Here is a 22,809-nt window from a genome sequence, read left to right on the forward strand (position 1 = left end):
AAAAGATAAATTTTCTATTCAATATATAAAAAAAATTAATAAATTTCAATTAAAAAAGTATCCATGGGTATCCATAAATACCCGCGGATATTTAAAATATCACGGATACTCACCCGGCAGATATCCACAACACGGGTATGGAGCGGATATGGATATCATTTTTATTAAACGGATGGGTAGCGGAAGACTAGTATCCGTACCTATGGGTATCCATTGCCATCCATAATTACGCCACTTTAAAAACTTTACATCTTTTTATAAAGTCTATTTCAATATTTCATGCATTTTATATTTAAGATCAATTAAGACTAAATATTTTTATGAATTTATTTTAAAGGCTCAACACTTTGTCCAAATTTAGTCTAAGTACATGTATACTGTTGCTTATATATAAAAAAAAAAGAAAAGAAAAGAGAGAGAGCAGTATCATATAAATAGAATATACAAAAATTATCAAATTAAATTCATAATAAGCTAGTAGTAGTATATCAGTAACAATTAATTTACATCATAATCATATATATCATAATCATATATGTAGAAAACTCTTGTACTTCAAAAAACCACTAGTTGCACAACACTTTTTGCTTGAAATAACAACACTTGCAAGCAACTAGGCCCCTAAATCACTCTCACACAAACATTCACATTACAAATACACCAAACATTAATCAGCACTATCTTACATACAACATTAAAAAAAAAAACAAAATAACAAACCTAAATGTATCTTTATTTTTGTCTTATTTCCCATTTCATGCCTTCCCCATTTTTCATATAGGAAGTGGTGGAATACTCTGTTCATGCCTAAACACATTTTCAGGATCCACTCTAGTCTTTATCTTAACCAACTTATCAAAATTACCCTTAAAATACCTATAACCCCAACCACTTGCTTCAATGTAACTTGTACTATTCTTAGTGTTACTTCCCAAATCAAGATCCCTATAATTCACATAAGCTTCTCTTGGAAACTTAGACACATAAGGTGTCATGTAGTTATAAAGCTTCCTTATCCAATCAACATGCTTTGCAACATTCTTTTCACCTTCTTGCCATATAGACAAGTACTGAATTTTATACAATGTTCCATTTCTATGTGGAAAAGGGCTATCAGATTCTGAAAACTCACTCATTTTTCCACCATATGGAGTCCAAATCATCAAAGGTATATCCTCAATCAATAGCCTTTGCCACAATCCTTCAAGACCAGTTTCTGGTATTGGTTCCCTCACAAAATCTGATTTTGCTTTGAAGAAATTCTTGAAAGTTGGTTTTCCTTTAAGAAGAACTTCAGGTGGTGTATCATTTGGAAATCCAGCAATATAGAGAACAGATTTTATCCAGCTAGTTTCTTGAACATCTTTCCTTGTCAAACCCAATTCAGGAAAACTAGTTTTCATGACTTGGAGTAGTGTTCTTGCTTCACCAAGAAAAACAGCATTGTATGAAGTTGTGATTGTTCTTTGAGTTTTGTTTGCAACACTACTAGCTGGTTGAATGATGACTCTTACAAAGAGGTTTTCATCAACAAAAGGTGCTACTTCTTGCCATCTATGGAGAATTTTTGTAGCACCTTGTTCTAGACTTTTGGTGATAGTGAAAACCGTAACTGTTGGTGGAACAGGAACAAGCTTTATCTTCCACCAAAGAAGTACACCAAAACTTCCACCTCCACCACCTCTTATAGCCCAAAATAGTTCCTCTCCCATGACTTTTCGGTCGAGAATTTTACCATTCGCATCGACGATTAGAGCATCTAAGACATTGTCAACACCAAGGCCATATTTTCTCATCAATGTTCCATATGCACCTCCTGTTATGTGTCCACCAACACCTAAGCTTGTGCATAGGCCTGCAGGGAAACCAAGAATCGAACTTTTTTCGTAAATTTTGTAATAGACTTCGCCGATCGTGGCACCGGATTGGACCCAAGCAGTGTTGGTTTTGGTATCGATGTTTATACCGCGAAGTTTGATTAAATCGATCACTATGAAAGGTGTTTCGATTTCGGAAACATATGAGAGTCCTTCATAGTCATGTCCACCACTTCTTACCCTCAAATGGATTCCAAGTTTCTTGGAACAAATCACTGATGCTTGGACATGAGAATCTTGGGAGGGTGTGAATATAAATTCGGGTTTCGGTACTGATGGTTCCACACACCTTAGGTTCATTGCTAAGGAATCAAGGAGGGTTTTGAATGAAGGTTGGTTTGGAGTGTAGACTGTTGTGTGAAATGGATATGTTCTGTCTGAATTCTGGTTGAGACATTGGACAAAACTTTCTTGAAGTAACAAAGATGAAACTTTTAATGAAAGTGTTGATAATAGAAGGACAAAAATTGGCAAGGGTGAAATTGGTGACACCATGTTCACAACTCTTGTGTTTGTTCTCATTTTTGTGATGAAGGAAGGTGTCACAAATGATCTATATATAATGTGAGCAACTATACTAAAGTTATGAATCATAATAGAGAAATTTGAGCTAATACATACGTCATACACACACACATGAAGAGTATTATTGGTTTTGTTTTGGGGTCAACATTCTAATTTTGATTATGATAGTGTGGAATATATACTTTGCTTCATGTTAACTTGTTTCCAATAACATGTACCACTTTCACTTCCGTACCCTCATGGGTTGATCTGTTGACGAAGGCTGAAGACCAGAGAGTGTGCTACTCCTAAGATCTCATGCACGTTATAATTTTATTAGGTGTTAACAATTTTTGTGTTAGGTCAGTTCATGTAGAGTAGTAGTGTTTTAAATGGTTTTCGCTCAATAGAGATATGCAACGATTTGAGACTTTAGAGTGCAATCTTGTAAAGGTCTCAAATTCGAATCCTGATAAATGTTAACAATCTCTGTGTTGGGTCAGTTCGTCGTTCGTACAAAAGAGTCTGGCTTTAAATGGTTCTTGCTAGATATGTAAGTGTGTGAAAACAAGAAATTGTGTCCATTGGTATTGTCCATTAGACATGTGCAAGATTAAGCACTAGTCTTGAATGGCCCCATAAGAGATAAGAATGTCTATATACTTGCAGCATTATATGATCATACAACAAATAAAGCATATTCTGTATCATTATTTTATATGTTGTTGTTATCTATGATATCCATAAATTTAAAGTAAATCCAAATTCGTTGGTTTTTTGGTGGTTATAACAGTATGGTCCACAGTCCAGAAGTTAAATCAATTAGTATATTTGTTGCTTCACATAATGGTGTTGCTTAAAGCATAATGGCCCATGTTCAAGTTTTGGAATACTTGTTTGGAAAGAGAGTAATTAATTAATTAATGTAGGAGGGAATTTTCAATCTCAACTAAGGCTTAACTTAGGTAGAACCATAGTTGTTTAAGATGCAATGTAGTTTTTGAATGCATACAAAAATAATGTAAGTTGTGGTGTAATTGTGAATTATTTTAAAGACAACGGCATTAGTAAAAGCAGCCTACTATGAATGAAAACCAGGGTGGTTTGAAAAATATCAGTATGAGAATAAGTTGTCTTGATCTATATTTTGTATAAATAAATATGTTCAAAGTTTATGACAGGTCAAATCTCTTACCTATCACATGATTGGTTGACAAATTTTCCTTTCTCTATTCTCTCCTATCAAAATTTAAGTTGTTTTTTAAATTTGTAATTTTAATTCTATAAGTTTTTAAGTTACTCAACTTTATTTGCTAATTTGACATTTAATATTTAATGGTAGAGATACCAATTTGCATTTACTATTGCTACTTTTTACGAAAATTATATCGTTCAAAACCTTATGGGGTGAAAAACTTTCTTATGCAAAGAGGAGGATGAACAACAAAATCTCTCCAAACAATTTTAGAGATGAGGACGGAGAACATCCGCCCACCTTAATTAGCAAAAAATTTAAAAATATTTTTTTTTGTTTTATCATATAACATTTTATAAAAACAAGTAAAATATACACGTAATTTAGGTAAGAGAAGGAGATTTAAATAATTATTTTAAAATTTGGATTAAATATATTTAATGTCTTTTTAAAATTAAATATTTTTATTTTTTGTCTTCTAAAAATTTTGTTAAAAAGTCATCCTTTTAAAATTATGAATTTTAATTTTTGGTCCCTCATACTAAAATCATCGTTAAAATTGTCATTGTTTCAATCGTTAAGTAGTAATCATCTCTAAAAGCTGTCGTTAATTCAGTCGCTAAGTTGGAAGAGGAATAAAAAGTTAAAATTTCTAATCTTAAAGGAGGATGTTTAACGAAATTTTATAGAGGGAAGACTTTTAACAAGTTTTTTTAAAAGGACGAAAAAGTGAAAGTTTCTAATTTTAGAGAAACGAAAAGTAAAAATACCAAAATTTAAAAGGACTTTAAACATATTTCAACATTACTATCCCATTCCTAATCCAATTCAAATATCATTTCTGAAATCAAGTGGTTTTAGCCTCCTTCAATCTAATTGCAATAAGATGTTTTTGAACAAGGATTAATTGAACTTACATAACATGATTACACTTTAAATATTAAAATAGTATTAACAAAATTTATGAATATTTTGTGTCGGTTGACACATATGTCGGACCTTTTCCACCCTTACTTAAAAGCAAAATTTATTTACACATGAATATGTGATTGAATGCAAACAAAATTATTGAAGAATGTAGATCTCCCGAGTGTTTTGACAAAAAGAAACAAAGTAGAATAGAACAGGGGTGGTTCAACAACCTCAATCAAAATTAGAGGCCAAGTGAGGGTCAAAAGGTACATGCAATAAGGCCCCTTTGCCTTATTTGTTTATTTATTTACTTTTTACATATTTCAAATTTTGAATCATCAATAATAACTTTTCCTCTTTGAATGAATCCTTGATTGTTGCCTAAACATACGTCTTTCCTTCTATGAATGAACGATCATGACAAACGTGTCAATTTGTCGCCATGACTTATGATTTATGAAAGAGCTTTACAATGTGATTATTATTGCTTACCATCTTTTTAGGATTCCGAAGCCAATAAGAAACCTAATGTGTTCAACTTATAAAAGTAAGTTAATAAGTAGTATACATATTCATTACAACAATTATAAATAAATAATTGTGTTAAGACGGAAGCCAATTAAACATGAGTTTAGACTTTACAAGATGTTGATTTATCACTATGAATAGTATAATATATGAGTAATGTAATAACTATAGTGGACTAGTATTTATGAACCGACCTGTTTTGATCCAAAAAATTATAAGGCTTTCACCTTTAAATTAAAGTCTATATTTTAAAGGTTTTTTTAGTCCGACTATAATAATTCGCCATTCATTGAGGTTAATCTGTATGAATCGTGAGTAGTCCATTAAATCCACATGGTTATAAATTTTTTTTAAAAATATATTAATTTTTATAGTGTTATTTCAAAATAACACATTGATTTTTTTTTTTACTTTGCTAAATTTTATCTCTATTTTGTCAAATCTTTCTCTTTTAAATATTATACATTAATATAATCAACATTGTTTTCTCGTATTCTATTAATTTTTGTTATGCTAAATATGCAAATATTATTTTAGACAATTTAGACATATATTGTATTTAAAAACACATTCCAGTATTTATAATAGATAATATAGTAGTTAACAATATATTATATTTAAAATAATATAATTTTTGATTTTATTTATAATAAATATTATGGATTTTTTATTTTAATTTTGTTATTGGAAAAGAGTCGTTTAGAATCGGGTAATCTGAAGTTCATTTAAAATCGAATTTGGATAGTAATTTTCAGACTCATTATAATATAACTCTTTTGGACCGGCCCTAAAATATCCTAGACATGTTAGAGTTGATCGATTTAGCGCCGGATAGTCCATTTTAAAATAACCCTAAAATTTGTAGGTAGAGTTCATAAATTGGACTACCTCTTAAAAGAAAATATGGTTTAAGGCTACTCCACCTGATATTCAAGAAGATCAAGTTTACATATAGTTATAGATGTTTTTTTTTATTCAGATACAAAGGAAGCTACTTAGAATCTAGAGACACAAGCAAGGAAATCTATGCTCTTATCTACTATGCGGTCCATTATGTCTAGGTTTAGGATATCTTGTGGAATACTGATATTTAATGTTGGTATTAAAAAACTCACAGTGCTCAATGCGTGTCTCCTCTTGAACCAGTTCACATGGGTCATTTCAGCAGTTTTGACGTTGCTACTATAACAACACTGGAGGCCCTCAGGCTCCAACATGAAGTTTTGGAAGCACATCACCAATAGATGAAAAAAAAAAACAACTTCAACATACAACTACGCCAACAAGCAAGTAACCTTGAAGCAAATCATAGGCATCTTTGGAACATCTTTATACTTAAATTCCGGAACTTACTGTTTTTATTATTGGAGTAAATACACGTGACGTTCTAAGTTGTTTTATGAAGCAATTCAAAAAGTGTGTTGTTTATTATTAAATAATAGAAAAAATTACACTCATCTCTTTTAAGGTCAGTTAAAATGACATTAACACCTCCCTCTAATTTTAAAATATGCACTAACTTTTCCTAAACATACATGTTTTCAACCAAATTTTTTAATAACAGACCAAAAATCATAAGTAAATATCATATACTCCCTCCATTCCTATTTATATGCAAATTTTAATTTTTTAGATTTATTAAATAATTGATGTATCTAACTTATATATAGTCTAAATATATCATTTACTCAATGAACTAAAAAAAGTCAAAATTTACTTATAAATAGAAATGGAAGGAGTATTATATACCTACAGTTTTAGTTGTCACTAAAACTTAAAAGAAGTGTCGATGTCATTTTAATAGATTTCACGGTAGGTTGGTGTATATTTTAAAATTAAATAAAATATCAGTGTTATTTAAATAGATCTCATGAGAGCTGAGTGTAATTTATGCTAAACAATATTAATTTTAATAATTTGTGGAGTCAAATATAAATTGATTGAGTTATATATATATATATATATATATATATATATATATATATATATATATAGATTGTTTATTGAAATCACCATTAAAATAAATTAAATTAGTTTAAATTACTTAAAGGTTACCTAAATGCAATATCACAATTGATCCAATATAAAATAGATTAAACAATGAAAAATTAGTTCTTATATTGAAGAAACTCTTAACAACTTAACCTCTCGGAACTTTTGATGTCTTTTTTTTTGTGTGCTAAATATTTTGTGAATCTTTGATTTTAATCTATTTTTCAAATGCTTGTTTTAAACTTTTTCTCTTCAAACGGTTTTTGTTTATGAAAGAAAGAAGAAAGAAATTACAATGTCAATAGAAATAAAGAGAAATAAATAACGAATCAATACATCGTTTGTTTGTGATTGATCATAACCAAGAACTATTGAATTAGGCCTAAATATTCAATTGTGATGTGGATCACCTTACAATTTGAAGACTTCCAACATTAGAGTGGATTGTAAGGTTGTAAATTTGTAATTATATATTTTTGTAAAAATCAAAATTAAATCAGATTCATTATAGAAATTCTCATGTATAAGAATAAAAAAAGCTATCGATAATCTAAAAACACAAGGGCTCTTATCTACTATACAATCTAGTGCGCTTAAACATAAGATAGAAGTTGAATCAATCATATTGTGTTCTTCATACTTATTGCATTTAGCGAATTTCTTTCTAAGATTTCTTGATTCAATCTCTAGACAAACAATTATCAAAGTAATAATTATTCCTTCTGTTTTAAAAGTGTTGTAATTTTCTATTTCTATTAAATTATAAAAATATGATAAATAAAATAAAAAAGATAACAAAATTAGTGTATTAAATTATTAATATATTTTAATTATTGAGAATATTAATTAAAAGTAATGAATATAACATTGATTAGCGGATATAATTGAAAGAAAAAATTGTATTCAAAACTAAAAGAATACTCAAGAGTACGTAATATTTTCAGTGATATTTATTTGGGACAGAGACTACATTATTCTCTATACAATATTTTTCCCTGTAAATTTTTAAAACAATATCATAAAATAGTCTTTTGTTATCACTAGTGTAAAAAGAACAATATAATGTGAAAATTTACACCCAATATACTAAAAAAGGGTGTAAATAAGAAATGCGGTGGCAATTTTGTAAATATAGTGTCATTTTAAGTATTAGCATGTGACAATTTACACCCTATTTTAAACATAATGGGTGTAAATTAAAAATATTATTATTATCAAATCCCAATTACTCCTGTTAAATTTAAAACGGGTGTAAATTTACATTGATTAATTTTTTAAAAAAATTTTAATACTCAAAATATTAATATTATTCTAAACACATTTACAAAATACGATCTATTTTATTAACTCGCCTTTTAACTACCTGTTTTATATATTCACTTTTAAAACTATTGGCTTAAAATGTTTATTTGTATATTGATTTCTTCAAATTTGAGTCCAAACCCGGAAAAAAAATCCCATAAACTTAAGGGCTTTTTCCAAAAGCAGCGCTTATTTTCCAAAAGCTATTTTTTTCTCTCATCTTCCTCACATAACAACAACAACAGTACACTCAAACTCTTCATCTAGTTTTTCAGAAAAAATTGATAGAACAAACAACCAACAATCGAATTCAGTTTTCGATTTGGAATTGTTTCAATTTCGGTTCCGCGGTTCTATTTGGGCTTCACGGCTATGTTTGGTGTTCGCGAAGGTTTTTTTGTTCAGAATCCAATTGCTACTCTGTTCTATTTTGCTTTGAGTTTGGAGGTTCCGACTCAGTGCGGAGTTTGGATTCGAGCAGAGTTTTCAAGGTTCATATTTTGCATTCGAGCCAAGTTTTCAGTACATGTTTGTTTCGATTTCAAATTGAGTTTTGTTTCAAAATTTGATTTACGTTTTCGACTCAATTACAGGCTCGACTACAGTTTGATTGTGATTCGATTTCGGTGCAGATTTTGGTTTAAGTTAAAATTAAAGCTAGTATACAACATCATAAAGCTAAATTGGATGAGCGCTTACCAGTTCAAATGAAGAAAAATGCAGATTTTGTCCTTGCTCGCAAGGTATTCGATGAAATATGAAGGTGATTGAAAGCAAGGGGAAGGATTTCAATTCTTCTGATGATTCTTCAAATGACATAGTTCGAGTTTCAGTCTTGGTTTGTACTATTTCATTTCCTTCTATATTACTTTTATATAAGAATTTCTTACAAAGTTGCATACTTATATAGTTGAGTTTGTGGAATTAGAATTTAGTAGATCTTGCTGGATCTGAAAGGATCGCAAAGACCGGAGCTGATGGAGTACGTTTGAAAGAAGGAAAATATATTAACAAGAGCTTGATGATTCTAGGAAATGTGATTAATAAACTAAGTGATGGCTCAAAACAAAAGTATAAATTTTTTGGCTCTGCTTTGTGTACATTATTCTATATCTTTTAAGTTAATAATGTTGGATATATTGCATTTTTGTTGTAGGGGGCATATCCCATATCGTGATAGTAAGTTAACACGAATACTCCAACCTGCTCTCGGTGGAAATGCCAAAACGTCTATTATTTGTACCGTAGCACCAGAAGAGGTAGAGGCCATGTTGTCTCTCTTTTTCTTATTTGTTTGATGATTAGCATATGATTTCACAACGCCAATATTTTTAAATCAATTAGGTTCACATAGAAGAAACAAAGGGAACTCTTTAGTTTGCTAGTAGAGCCAGCCGCATAACCAATTGTGTTCAAAGTGAATGAGGTCTGTATTTGTTACCCTATTTAATATATTTTTTTCTCCATTTATGTTTCACATTGTTTAATAATTTGACTTTCATTATGATATAGAGGTTACATTGTTTAGTTTTGTGGATGCTTGTGTTGTCACTCATATTTTTAGAATTGTGAAACGTTTGCACTATTATACAATTACTGCCATTTTCCACCATGCAAATCTTACTGAGAGTGAGCATGCATATTAGCTTTCAAGTTAATAGCTATTTTTTTCTTTTGAAATTTGCCAAAAATTGAAGAAACTTTAAAGCGATTTATTGGCAAGACTTGGCTTGTATTGGTGGCAGAATTATGCAAGTCTGTAGTGTTGTGTTGTCTAACATCAGTTGATTTACTTGAATAATCATTGTATATAACTAAACTATCTATTGAAGAAGAAAATCGGAGACGAATTAGGACAATCATATTAGGAAGCTAACTCAGGCCAAGGAAATGGAATAAGCCTGAAATTTTCTCTACATTTTACTTGTTTTTGTCGGGAAATGTTTGTTTCTATTTGCATGATTTTACTTAAGTTCTTGTTTGTTAAACAAATTTCTTAATGGTTGGAATTGTACAGATTCTGACAGATGCAGCATTGTTAAAGCGGCAACAGTTAGAGATTGAAGAGCTTCGAAAGAAACTTGAGGTAATTGTCTTATAATGCTTGTTTTTGTTTACACCTCATGTCTCAAAATCTTAATACTAATACTTTCTGTTTAGGGATCCCATGCTGGGGTGCTCGAGCAAGAGGTTCTTAAACTCAGGAACGATTTGCTCAAGGCAGGTTTAACTTTTAAAGTTTATCTGCACTCTGCAGAGTTACAAATAATTCAGGCTAAAGCTTTAATTGAAATCTCTTTTACGTTGTTGTGTTAATTATGTATTCATATTCCACTATTTAGTATGAAATGGAGCGTGCGAAGCTTGAAATGGAACTAGAAGAGGAGAGAAAATCGCGTAATCAATGGATGAAAGAGGAACAGATGAAAATTGAAAATTCAAATACTACATCGTTCTCGATCTCAAACTGTGGGACGGATGACAACCAGGTACATCTCATAAGAAATGAACTAATAAGGCTATATGAAGCTAAATGCTATATACTTTCTAATTTTAATATAACCTTTCCTTGCACAACTTTGTCATTTTTGTGTATATATGCATGAACATATTTGTTCCTCTGAACAATTCATAGTTTTCCTTTTTATGTTGCTTTTCAGACTTTTAGTTAACTTCTTTTCTTCGACATTTTTGCTCCATTTTGTTGTTCCAATAATTCTCGTGTGCTGTTAGGCTCCTAAATATTCGAGGAGACAAGGATTTATGGAAGAGTACAGTGACTTTAACAGTGCGTCTCAAGGAGATATATTTAAATCCCCCTGTTTAAAGACAGCAAGTGCTTTTGTTGTCAAGCGATCAAAGAATTCATCATTGCTAGATAGTAGTCCGCCAGATAGTAGTCCTCTTCCAAACGCTTTCAGCAATGTGGCCGATGAAGATATGTGGTTGAAAATGAACAATGGTTATGTTGCGGACCTTGATTCTCTTCAATTGACTCCTCCTCGAAATTATCAATCATTCCCACCAAGCGATACAACTCCTGTAAGTTCATAACTGTTCATATCTTCAATTGACTTAGGATTATTAAAAAAGTTATTGTTTTAGTCAGCTACCTACTTCTAACCTTTGGAGCAATTATTCAGTAATGGACTTTAAAAGTTCTATATGCACATTCGCGATTCTTGCGATAACTTTCCTGTAAAGCTTGAGGCCATGGCATAGAATTATTCAAAGTGCTTGATATGGATACCATGCTTCAATCATGTACTATTCTTTATATCAAAAAATGACAAAATCTCCCTCTTCTCATGTATTTTATGATTTCCTAGCCTACGCTATAATATTCCAATTCATTTCATATTCAGTACCCAACCTCTTATAGCTAATAAAAGCATGAGCCTTTTATTATAGTGGGTTTGGAATCATAGAGTTTTAATATCAATTGACATTAATAGATCTTGGTTATGATCCGGTTAAGGTATATGTTTGGTCATGTTTCTTTACATTTTGCATATTTTTCGCTTTGGTCATCATAGTGTTGTTAAATGGCGGCAGGGGAATTTAACAATTGTTTTGGATACAATATATTAGTACAGAATGTTGTCAAATAATAACTACAGAGAAGCGGAATTTGAAGCGATATGTTATTTAGTGCGAAATTAATAATTTAGGAACTCGGAGGACATTTTGTTGCTAATCTTGTGTTGTTGTATATGCTATTACCAGTAATGTTCTTCACAAGTATGCCAATGAGGACGTGTCAATAGGAGCTTGGTTTATTGGACTTGATGTGGAGCATATCGATGATCGTAGACTTTGCTGTGGCACTCCTCCAGGTGAAAACATTTTCCTGTTAACTTATGAAAACAGCTTATAGATTATTTGTTTATCGGGTTTGCTTTGTTCAGATTGTGAATGGAAGGCGCAAGCAGGCAACATTTGTGTTGCTTCATTCGATTGGAGCTGCAGTGGTATATGTAGGTCGATTCCTCTCTGGTTTTTTGTGAGGGGGATTTTCTTGTGTATTGACGTCGTTATGGATTTTGAAACTGAAACTGATGTTGGTGTTGTGGAGAAAGATCCAACTTTGCGTTACGTACGGGTATGTTAATGTTATTGTTATTGTTATTGCTGCTTAATTGATTTTGAATTTCTGTTTATTATTCATGTTAATGATTGATTTCTGTTTGTTTTACAGTATGATGAAATGTTAGGGAATTGAGCTTTTAAGACTGTGTATGATTTTTTTCCCTCTTTATCAACTTTGGTTATTTATTATTAGTATTGGATTTTATTTGTTTGTTTGTTTGTTTATTTGTTTTAGTGATTTGTAATGTGATTTTAGGTATAAGGCTTTTGATGAAGTAGATGGAATAGAAGTTCCTTGGAACCGAATTTGTATAGAGGATGTTATGCAATTACCCGAAAATTTGGAGAAGTTGTATTCTGAGGTTCATCTCCTTAAGTCACTGAAACAGGAAAATATTATCAAGTTGTATAGCTCTTGGGTGGACGAAAAGACAAGGACTATTAACATGATTACTGAGTTGTTTACTTCTGGGAGTTTGCGACAGTGAGTTTTGTTGAATTGAGTTTTTACGTTGTGATTTCAAGTTTTGTTTTGAGTGAGTTATCCATCGTTTTTATATTGGTATTGATTTGTATTGTAGGTATAGGAAAAAACATAAGAATGTGGATATGAAAGCTATCAAGAACTGGGCGAGGCAGATTCTTCGTGGCTTGTGCTTTCTGCACAGTCATAATCCTCCTGTTATTCACAGGGATCTTAAATGCGATAACATTTTTGTTAACGGGAACAATAGGCAAGTTAAGATTGGAGATCTCGGATTGGCAATTATCATGCAGCAGCCTACTGCCCGGAGTGTTATTGGTATTGTATTTGAGCTTATCTGAAACTTTCTACTTGATTAAACCTTCTGATTGAATAATTGTTTTTTGATCTTGCTGGGAACAGGTACTCCAGAATTCATGGCTCCTGAGCTTTATGAGGAAGAATATAATGAACTTGTTGACATATATTCCTTTGGCATGTGTATCTTGGAAATGATCACCTGTGAGTACCCGTATAGTGAATGCAAAAATCCGGCGCAGATATATAAGAAAGTTACCTCTGTAAGTTTGCAGGCATTGGAGTTCATTTAGTTTTCCATGTTGTTTATGTTTTGTTCCTTCATGAAAGTACTTGTGTTGTTTTTATGTTGTTCTTAGCTTGTGCTCATGTTTTTTGATTCAGGGTGTAAAGCCTGCTGCTCTTGCTAAAGTGAATGATCCTGAAGTGAAGCAATTTATAGAAAAGTGTTTAGTTCCAGCATCTATGAGATTGCCTGCATCTGAATTGCTGAAAGACCCATCATCAACATCAACAGCTATTGGTTAATACATTGTCCTCTTTGAGTAAACCCTTATAATTACAATTCTTCTGCTTTTACTCAAGAGAGGAAGCTTTGTAATCCAGGGACAACTACTTCCTTTCTTAGGGACCATGGTCTTCTTCAAGATGTTGTTCCTTCACATATGTTAAAGGAAGAGTAAATATATGATTTGATAAATAGCTTCATTATTACTTTCTATGTTAGTATTTTTTTCTTTTTTAGTATATTTTCTTGCTGACTTTTTCTATAAGACTTAGGTAACAACTATGTAACTTTTCTTTCTGATATGACTGATAGGTGGTCAGGGTGATATATTACTATCTATTAGTGATGAATGATAATGATCATCTTGTAAAGACCACTTTATCTTTATTGCATATAGCCCACATCATGATTATTATGATCTATAAAATTTAGATATCAATAATACATTACTAATTTAATGTATTTCTAATCATACGTAAGTGTTTAAAATCCTAGTGATGGTTCATATCATTCATATCTGCCTCATCTGGTTCATGCAACCTAAAGATAATTAAGTTCAATTACACCCAATTTTTATTAAAATAGGGTGTAATTAAAACGTAATTAAGCCCAATTACACCCGATTTTTATTAAAATAGGGTGTAATTAAAATGTAATTAAGTCCAATTACACCCGATTTTTATTAAAATAGGGTGTAATTAAAACGTAATTACGCTCAATTACACCCAATTTTTATTAAAACAGGGTGTAATTAAAAACGTAATTACGCCCAATTACACCCAATTTTTATTAAAACAGGGTGTAATTAAAAACGTAATTACGCCCAATTACACCCGATTTTTATTAAAACAGGGTGTAATTAAAAATGTAATTACGCCCAATTACACCCGATTTTTGATAAAACAGGGTGTAATTAAAAACGTAATTACGCCCAATTACACCCGATTTTTGTTAAAAATAACGGGTGTAAATTCGTTAGACATTTCTCACCCTGTGGATATACACCCGATTTTTATTAAATATAATGGGTGTAAATTTAATAAAAAACGGGTGTAAATTAACATTTTTGTACTAGTGTATAAAGCTTTCATTATTATATAATGCAGCATGTCTTGATCATATAATGCATCATCATGTGCAAAGCAAATGATATCTTTGTCATTGAAATTGACAGATACTTCAAGAAGATGTTTGAGCTGAAAGCTATAAAACGACAACAATTAAAGAGAGTAGATAAAGAATAAAGTTAGAAAACTAAGACTAGAAAATATAGAAAATTAATAATCCCTTTTTACTTTTTAAACAAAGGCTCAGGTGGCACCCCTCTTGTCTAGTCTAAAAATTAAAATTTGATATTATTTAATTCAATTAAATTCAAAAAGTTAAAATTCTATTCTTTATTTCATGGGTTTGCTTTCTGTACACAAGAATAAAGTTTTCTTTTGTATATGGCCTGCACTTTTCATTTTCTATTCCCTACATGCAAGAAAAACGACATTAATTAAGTAGGAAATTCGAATTTTTTTTTTTTTTTGAGGTAAGCAATACGTCAATCTTTTGTATGTTCTTTTCTTTTTCTGTACAATCTTGTAATCCTTTTCTAATCAATGGTTTTCATATTGTTGCTGTTTTATTTCATGGATAAGACTACGTAAATAATGTTAATATCCACACTTTTTTAAAGAAAAAAAATTAATATTTAATAAATTTTAATATATCACCTTTGTTTAAAAATATTGTTAAATTTTATTTTATTTTTTAACTCTTCTACACATTATTGAAAATCGTTTGTTTATAAAAAAGATGTTGTTAATTTAGTTATTTTTTTAAAAAATAAATTGTTTACCAGAAAATATTAATTCATCAATAACATATATTAAATCTTATGTGACTTGCAGCTGGATTATGTTACTATTTAAAGAGGAGTTTTCTATAAAGACTTAGACCTAGGGAAGCAAGCACGACATGTTTAATTGTGTTGAGTATTTTATTCTGTTTTGGTTGTGTATTGATAAAACTCCATTCTTTAGACATATTTTTATATTGAGGAATATAGTTTGTTTGAGTTGCAATTCATTTCATCAATCATCAAATATGGTAAATGTTCAAACATTTGGGAGAGATTTGAGAGAAAGTGAGAGATGTTGCTACACGAAAAAATATAGAGTTGCCATCGGGTGAAGAAAATGGTTTCACTGTCAAATTCGAGTTCGGGAGTCAATTATGCAAGGGAAAAACATTAGCACCACTTACATTTGTTGTACTCAACGAGAACCGTTTCATTTGTTCTATGTGTAAGGATGTTGTTTAGGGTTTACTTGCTATTAAGGATGTATTTAATTAGGGAAAAAAGTTTTAAATTAGTGTGCTCGTCAGGATTTCCTGAATCTTGTGCCTACGTATCTCCATAGTTCAATAAAAAATCAGAGCTTCGTAGTTCGTCCAGAAAATATTTGTTTATTGCTTGTTTTTAGTGGACGGTGTTACATTTGGATTCTAGCAGTTAGACGTTATCGCTCTTACTTTGAGACTTATGTGTGGCCTGTGTTGCGGTAGGACATAAATAACATGCCTTTTTCTGAAAATGTCTTGAGTGAAACCCTAAGGCAAGATGTCACGTTTGATTGATTGTGTTGATTTTAAGATGGAGATAAGTCCTTGGACAGAAAACTCTAAAGGTATAACCTAATTCCTTGTTACTCCAAAAGATTTGCTATGAAAGATGTATGATGAGTGTAGCCCCCTCTTCTTATTGAAAGACAAGTATTCGGACCACACACTCTAAAGCGAGTATCCTAGTACTCGGAGAAGAAGAAGCCTTTGCTCAATCATTTCCTCTTTAGTCCAATAACTAAATGAGTCTTGTTGAATACAACGGTGTGAGAGGGGCTTATACATTCCCCTTGCATAATCGACTCCTGAACCCGCTCTTGGTTGCGACAACCATTTTATTTTCTTTTGTGGGTTTTATTGATATTTTCTCTTTATTTTGGAATAAATAAAGTTTGGTGGCAACTCTGTTATATTTCAAACATTCCTTACGCTTGGGTATTTTTCTCATTGCAACAATTTATTGACAGTTATTTGATATTTGTGGTATTGGCTCTTAATATACTTTTTAGCACTGACTTCCTTGGTGTTATACTTCTTTTCCAAAGCAAGCCATATGTCTTTGGCATACTAGTAAGCACCATAATAATCATGCAAATCATCAACAAATACATTAAGATCACAGTCTTTGCAAAGATGATTATTCTCATTTTATTGGGTTATAATTCTTTAGCTGCTTATCCTTATCCTTTTCAGCTTGTTCTACTGTTTCATCCATAAATGGCGTGCCTTATGTCAAATAATGACAACCTTTTTCATAGTAAAAAAACATATTTTGTTACCATCATTTGAAACTATTTACCACAAACCTAAATTATTTGTTGAAGTTAGAAATAGTTGATCCATAACAAGTAATTTCTCTATTGAATATGGTAGAAAGAACCATCTTAAAAATTGTGGTTTCATAATGAAATAATTTTTAAATTAGATTTTTTACCATCAAAGATATTACTAGATTAAATAGTGTACTAAGTCGTTCTCTTTAAGATATTTTGCAGCACTCCATTAAAATGTACAAGTAGAATATCAACCAAAAAATTTCTAGGATATATAAAACAACTTGGTTACATTGTACTAGTACCCTACTGTAGTGTAGGAATTATTTTAGAATTACACCTTTGAATATGATATAAATATCGTTTTAAAATATGGTACTTAGACATCTCAAATATTTGAATATAATATTTCTTTGAAGATGATTTTTTTTCCGAAAGTGGTAGAAGAGGCTTGAAAAACTCAACAAACAAAAGAGACGGGGTTCAAAAAATTCAAGAAGAAGAAGGATGAGAAAGAAAGAAACTCGATATGTTTCGAGTTTGGCATGAATATAGAGCTGAGTGAAACTCTCTATTAATAAAAAACAACACTATCCCATGAACAGATGGCTTATTTCATTTGACCTTTATGATATTAATGGCCAAATAGACACGGGTGAATAAAATGCTGGCACGTGGCGGGCATACAAAGGCATGCGTTAAACATATGCTAACATGTCTCAAACACGCATTGACGCAGATTAAACTTGTGACGTGTCAGAGAATCGATTTCTTTTAATTTATTTTTAATAAAAAAATTATAGGTTCCAAAATATATTTATAACCAATCACAGGGTTTATCGGGTGGTGACATGTATGTGGTGTTAGATTCTTGTAACCGCTAAATCCATCCGCAAAACTTTATAATTTCCTTTGAGGCACACCTGATTACCTTCACTCACTGGCGGATACAAGGTTTGCCTAGGCTGGGCACCTGCTCAGGCTCTAGACCAATTTTTTTTTGGGACTGTGGTAATTTGTATGGCAAATTTGTATGTTCTTCAAGTGAAAAGACATGCTTTCTTTTCCACTTGTGAAGATGTTCAAAGTTTGCCTATGAAGATGGTTCAAACTGAGAAACATTTGATATTTTCATTGGTCTACAAATTTATTGAGTTAGCTATGATATTGTCGGTGTCGACAACAGCCGTTGAAAGAGCTTTATCAACAATAAAGATTATCAAGTCTAAATTGCACAATAAGATCAACGATGTGTTGTTCAATGACTTAATGGTATGTTACATCGAGCGAAAGATATTCAAGTCACTTGATGATATTGATATTATTCAATCATTCACCGCAAAGAAGTCCCATAAATGACATTTACCTCCTGATTTTATTTAACTCGCTATTGTAATGTTATGGTTCATCTCTTTTATTTTAAACTATACTTTTATTGATAAAATAACGAGTCTCTTTTATTTTGATTGATAACAATTTATATATTATATGAAGTGTGAATTTGCGGTATTTAAAATTTTACCTGAACTCTTTATAATTTTTCTGACTCCGTCACTTTTTCCACTTCACAAATACTTACAGATGGTGCAATTGCCTCTACTAAGGGAACTTAGAGGTATATTCATAATCAGACACACACTTAACACACATTTTTGCAAAAATTAATCATTGTTAAACGACGATCTCACATATAACTAAGTTAAAAAGTACAACACACAAACTTATATTTAAAATATTGAGTAAATAAATAGACCGATTTTGGACCAGTTAATTGTGGCTTTTAAAAATGATTTTTATAGTGTTACATAATTTGGGGTAAAAAATTTTACAAAATTTGGTTTGAATAGTTATTCTTAAAATGTGATTTTAGATATTTCATCTATTTATAGAAAAAAAATTTGGATATCAAAATTTTAAAAAATCATTTAGTTTTGAAGCTATTTCAAATAGATTTTTATAAAAATCATTTTTAAAATATAACTTTTTGAAAAAAATTATAATTTTGACTAAATTTTGGTCTTCAATAATGTATGTTTATGTTATAAAATATCAAAATTAGTGTTCATTTTAAAAACATAATCATAAAAAAATTTGTAATATTTTAAAAAATGGTTTTAAAAAATTTATTTTCAAAAATACAAAAAAAAAAAAAATTTAAAGCTAAAACAAACCGGTCCTTTAAGTATTGTGATTGAACAATTTTGTTTCTCTATTTTTTTTAACAAAAAATTGACCTTTATATTTTTCTCAAAATTTATGCTCATACGACATCTTTATGGATTGGGGTGTTCGCGGCGCGGTTTGGGCGGTTTTGACGTAAAAATCATCCGAACTGCGAGAGAAAAAAGTGTGCGGCCGGTTTGGTTCGGTTGACTTTTAGAAATAAAACCGAACCAAACCAAACCAAACCAATGCGGTTTGGATTGGTTCGATTTTTTTTTACAAAAAATTATTGAGTCATACATACATATATTGATGACAACATAACTTTCTATTTAGTCATTTATGCGTTATCAAATAACAACAAAATTTATCATATCCGGATAACAACTTTCCATTTAATATACAAAAATAATATTAAATAAAAATGGAATAAAAAAATAAAGTAGTAGCATAAAATAATATAAAAAACATTATAATGAAATAGAAAAAAAGAGAAGATGAAATATTAGAGAAGACGAAAAAGAAAGAGCGGAAGAGATACAATTAGATAGGAAAAGGAACATTAAAAACGTAATTGGAAGAGAGAACAATTAAATAAAAATAATAAGATGAAAAAGAAAGAACTTAAGAGATGAAGGACTTGAAAAAAATATGTGATCGATATGTATTTGGAAAAGAAGATGAGAAAAATGTGCAATACCGCTAGGAGAGATTTGAGAAGATTTAAATTGAAACCTTAAGTGTGAGGAAGAGAAAATTATTAGTAATCGTAAGACTAAAGCATAGTAGGTTTGAGTCTGCGTTGGATATAAGTTAATTGAAATTTGGGGTTGTAACATCATGCGGTTTGGTTTGGTTTGTAAAATACAACCGAACCGCGCAGTTTATTAAAAAATGGCCCAAACACATCCGAACCATATGCAATTCTTTGCAGCTTCAATTTGATTTGGTTTGATTTTATGGTTTTCTATTAGGCCGGTTTGGTTTTGAACACCATTATTTATTATTTATGAACGTGCCCCTAAATGGTTGATATATAGCTAATGTTAAACGCAAAACTAAAACTCTAATTATTTATTTTGTGTGCTCTAATATGTGTACATATTTGCTTATTATTACATGAGAAATATTTGCATGAACACGAACTTAAATCTATATTTTTAGGAACAACCAATTAAAAGAGAGAATATAAATTTATTTAAATTTAAATTTCGTTTTTAATTGACATCATGGAGGTGATTGAGATAAAAGAGGAGAGAGACAATTTTATTTTTAATATTTAATTAATAAAAAAATGTGATTGATTGTATGTAAGTAGATGTGTTATAGTTGTGTGTAAGGAGATGTGTTATTTTCCTTATTACATACGTGTGACGTTATCCTTGACGAAAGGCAATCAATATGTTGAATGGTTTGCAAACCCACATGGGTTTTGAACTAAAATTGAATTATGAAGATTTTAACATGTGCAAAGGTTGAAGCTTCAGCTTGCGACTAAGAATAAAACACCGAGTGTTTGTTTTCCTCATCCCCACTAAATGCGCATCAGGCAGGACTGAATGGACTCTACTGCTTTCATATAAGAGATAAAGAAAATTGAATGTAAATCACAACTATGGCTTTACCTAGAGTCTAATTTTTCAACTCAAATTAGCACATAAAGGCATTGTTGACTATGGATTAGACTTTAACGTTACATTTTACATCTATAAGTTAACTCACGTCTCCACCATGTTTTGCCTAGGGCTTCGTGCACCACTATAGAATAGAATCCATTAACTAGTCAACTCCTTGAAGCTTGCTTGCTTTTAACCAGTGTTTTAAAAATCGGACCGGATATTAAACCGGTGAGGATACTGGGTTATTGGTTTATTGATCGAACCACTGCGTCACTGGTCGAACCGCATGACTAAATCGGATAATTCGGTTGACTGGACCGGTCGTTATAACAAAATTATATGAGTATAAAACATGTCGAACATAATGATTCAGTCTCTACAATATATAACTAGCACTTAAATTTTAAAAAAATATCATATCCTAAATAAATTTACTAGTTCATAATTTAAATTCAAAGTTTAAATTGGTATCTCCTTCTTCAATATCAAAATCATCTGAACAAAATTAACCGCATCCAAAACATCTTTATTTTTATTTTTATTTTTTAAATTTTTTTCTTGTCTTTTTTATTTTTATTTTTCATTAAAATAATTAAAATGGTGTTGTTTTAAGTTTTTAAAATAAAAATAAAAATAAAAAATGCATTTAAACCACCGGTTTTGGAAAATCGCCGGTTTTTCTAGTTTTACCGATTTATATCAGTTTTGACTGGTTCACACCAGTTCAATGACATATCCGATCCAGCAATAGAACCAGACCGGATACCTGATCGGTTCCTGGTTCAATCGCTCCGACTGGCCGGTCCGATTTTTAAAACATTAATTTTAACTACAATCGAGAAAGATTTGTGATTTTTTTACAAAAATACTTTTTTTTAAATTTAAAATATCAATTTATCAATTTTTTTCTTCTATAAATCTTAAAATACCATTCTTTAAACAAAAACATTGTAACCGCCAATTAAATTGAGGAGTCCTCCTATTGTATGTATTTTAATTCAATTTATATATTTTTTTTAGATTTTTCTATTTTTTTTTACAGATTTTTTTCACAGAAATTACTTCTTAGTGAATTTTCTATAAATTTTTAACAAAAATCATTTTTACAAAATTATGTATTTAAAAAATTTATAGGAAATTCTGTATGAGTGAATTTTGTAAAAAATTTTTTGTAGAAAATGAACAAATAATTAAAAAATATAGAACCTCTAAAGTAATGGACGGATCCTATTAAATTTTTAAAAGACTCTTCAAGGCATTGAGTGGGCCTTTAGTAACAAAAAATAATTTTGTTTCAAAACATGGTAGTTTGATAATAAATGAGAAAATATGATAGTTTGGTGAATAAATTGGAAAAATGGTAGTTGTCATAATGAAAAAAATATTCGAGTGTGAACACGTTCATCAAAATCAATGCAGTTGTCACTAAAGTATATTTTAAAAAAATATATATATATATTGATAAAACTCTTAAATAATAAAAATATGATCATCGCAAATAAATTTAAGTTTGATAGTCGATTATACGTAGAGAGGTGTTAGCACCTTACGACATTTTAAATAATGGTTACCTCTAATTAATTTTGCAGAAAGAATCATGTTAACCCTATTGTATTTAATTTTTCCTGATTATTATGACATACTCCCTCCGTCCCAAATTATAAGAGAAAAAAACAAAATCACGCTTATTAAGAAAAATAATAACACACTCATTTGACTTATGATTTTTTTGAAATAAAGTGTTTTGGAAAATTTTAAAAAAATTCTAATTAGTTGTTGGTTATGGAAATGATGAGAGAGAATGTAAGTTAAATGCAATTTGCATTTAATTTTATCTTGAAAGAAATGAAAGATGGATTTTTCTCTTATATTTTGGGACAAAAAAAATGCATTTTTTTTCTTATATTTTGGGACAAAAAAAATGCATTTTTTTTTCTTATATTTTGGGACGGA

At 30.3% G+C, this 22,809-nt stretch overlaps 2 protein-coding genes and 1 pseudogene across 2 annotated transcripts; 2 read left to right on the forward strand and 1 right to left on the reverse strand.

Annotated features, from left to right (window-relative positions):
• Positions 1-463: 463 nt before the first annotated feature.
• Positions 464-2,419, reverse strand: LOC131603087 (berberine bridge enzyme-like 13). The gene has a single exon (XM_058875340.1). It carries the CDS (start codon positions 2,397-2,399, stop codon positions 774-776), a length of 1,626 nt encoding a protein of 541 aa, XP_058731323.1. The 5' UTR covers positions 2,400-2,419; the 3' UTR covers positions 464-773.
• A 6,038-nt stretch (positions 2,420-8,457) lies between these two features.
• Positions 8,458-12,532, forward strand: LOC131605696 (kinesin-like protein KIN-7N; annotated as a pseudogene).
• LOC131607708 (serine/threonine-protein kinase WNK8-like) lies at positions 10,657-13,894 on the forward strand. The gene is made up of 9 exons (XM_058879678.1): positions 10,657-10,799; positions 11,044-11,352; positions 12,037-12,146; positions 12,219-12,412; positions 12,509-12,546; positions 12,656-12,883; positions 12,981-13,201; positions 13,286-13,443; positions 13,565-13,894. The coding sequence occupies exons 6-9, from the start codon at positions 12,723-12,725 to the stop codon at positions 13,706-13,708; spliced, it is 684 nt and encodes a 227-aa protein (XP_058735661.1). The 5' UTR covers positions 10,657-10,799; positions 11,044-11,352; positions 12,037-12,146; positions 12,219-12,412; positions 12,509-12,546; positions 12,656-12,722; the 3' UTR covers positions 13,709-13,894.
• Positions 13,895-22,809: the final 8,915 nt, after the last annotated feature.

Source organism: Vicia villosa, linkage group LG5, assembly GCF_029867415.1.
Source record: "Vicia villosa cultivar HV-30 ecotype Madison, WI linkage group LG5, Vvil1.0, whole genome shotgun sequence".
Lineage (NCBI taxonomy): Eukaryota > Viridiplantae > Streptophyta > Magnoliopsida > Fabales > Fabaceae > Vicia > Vicia villosa.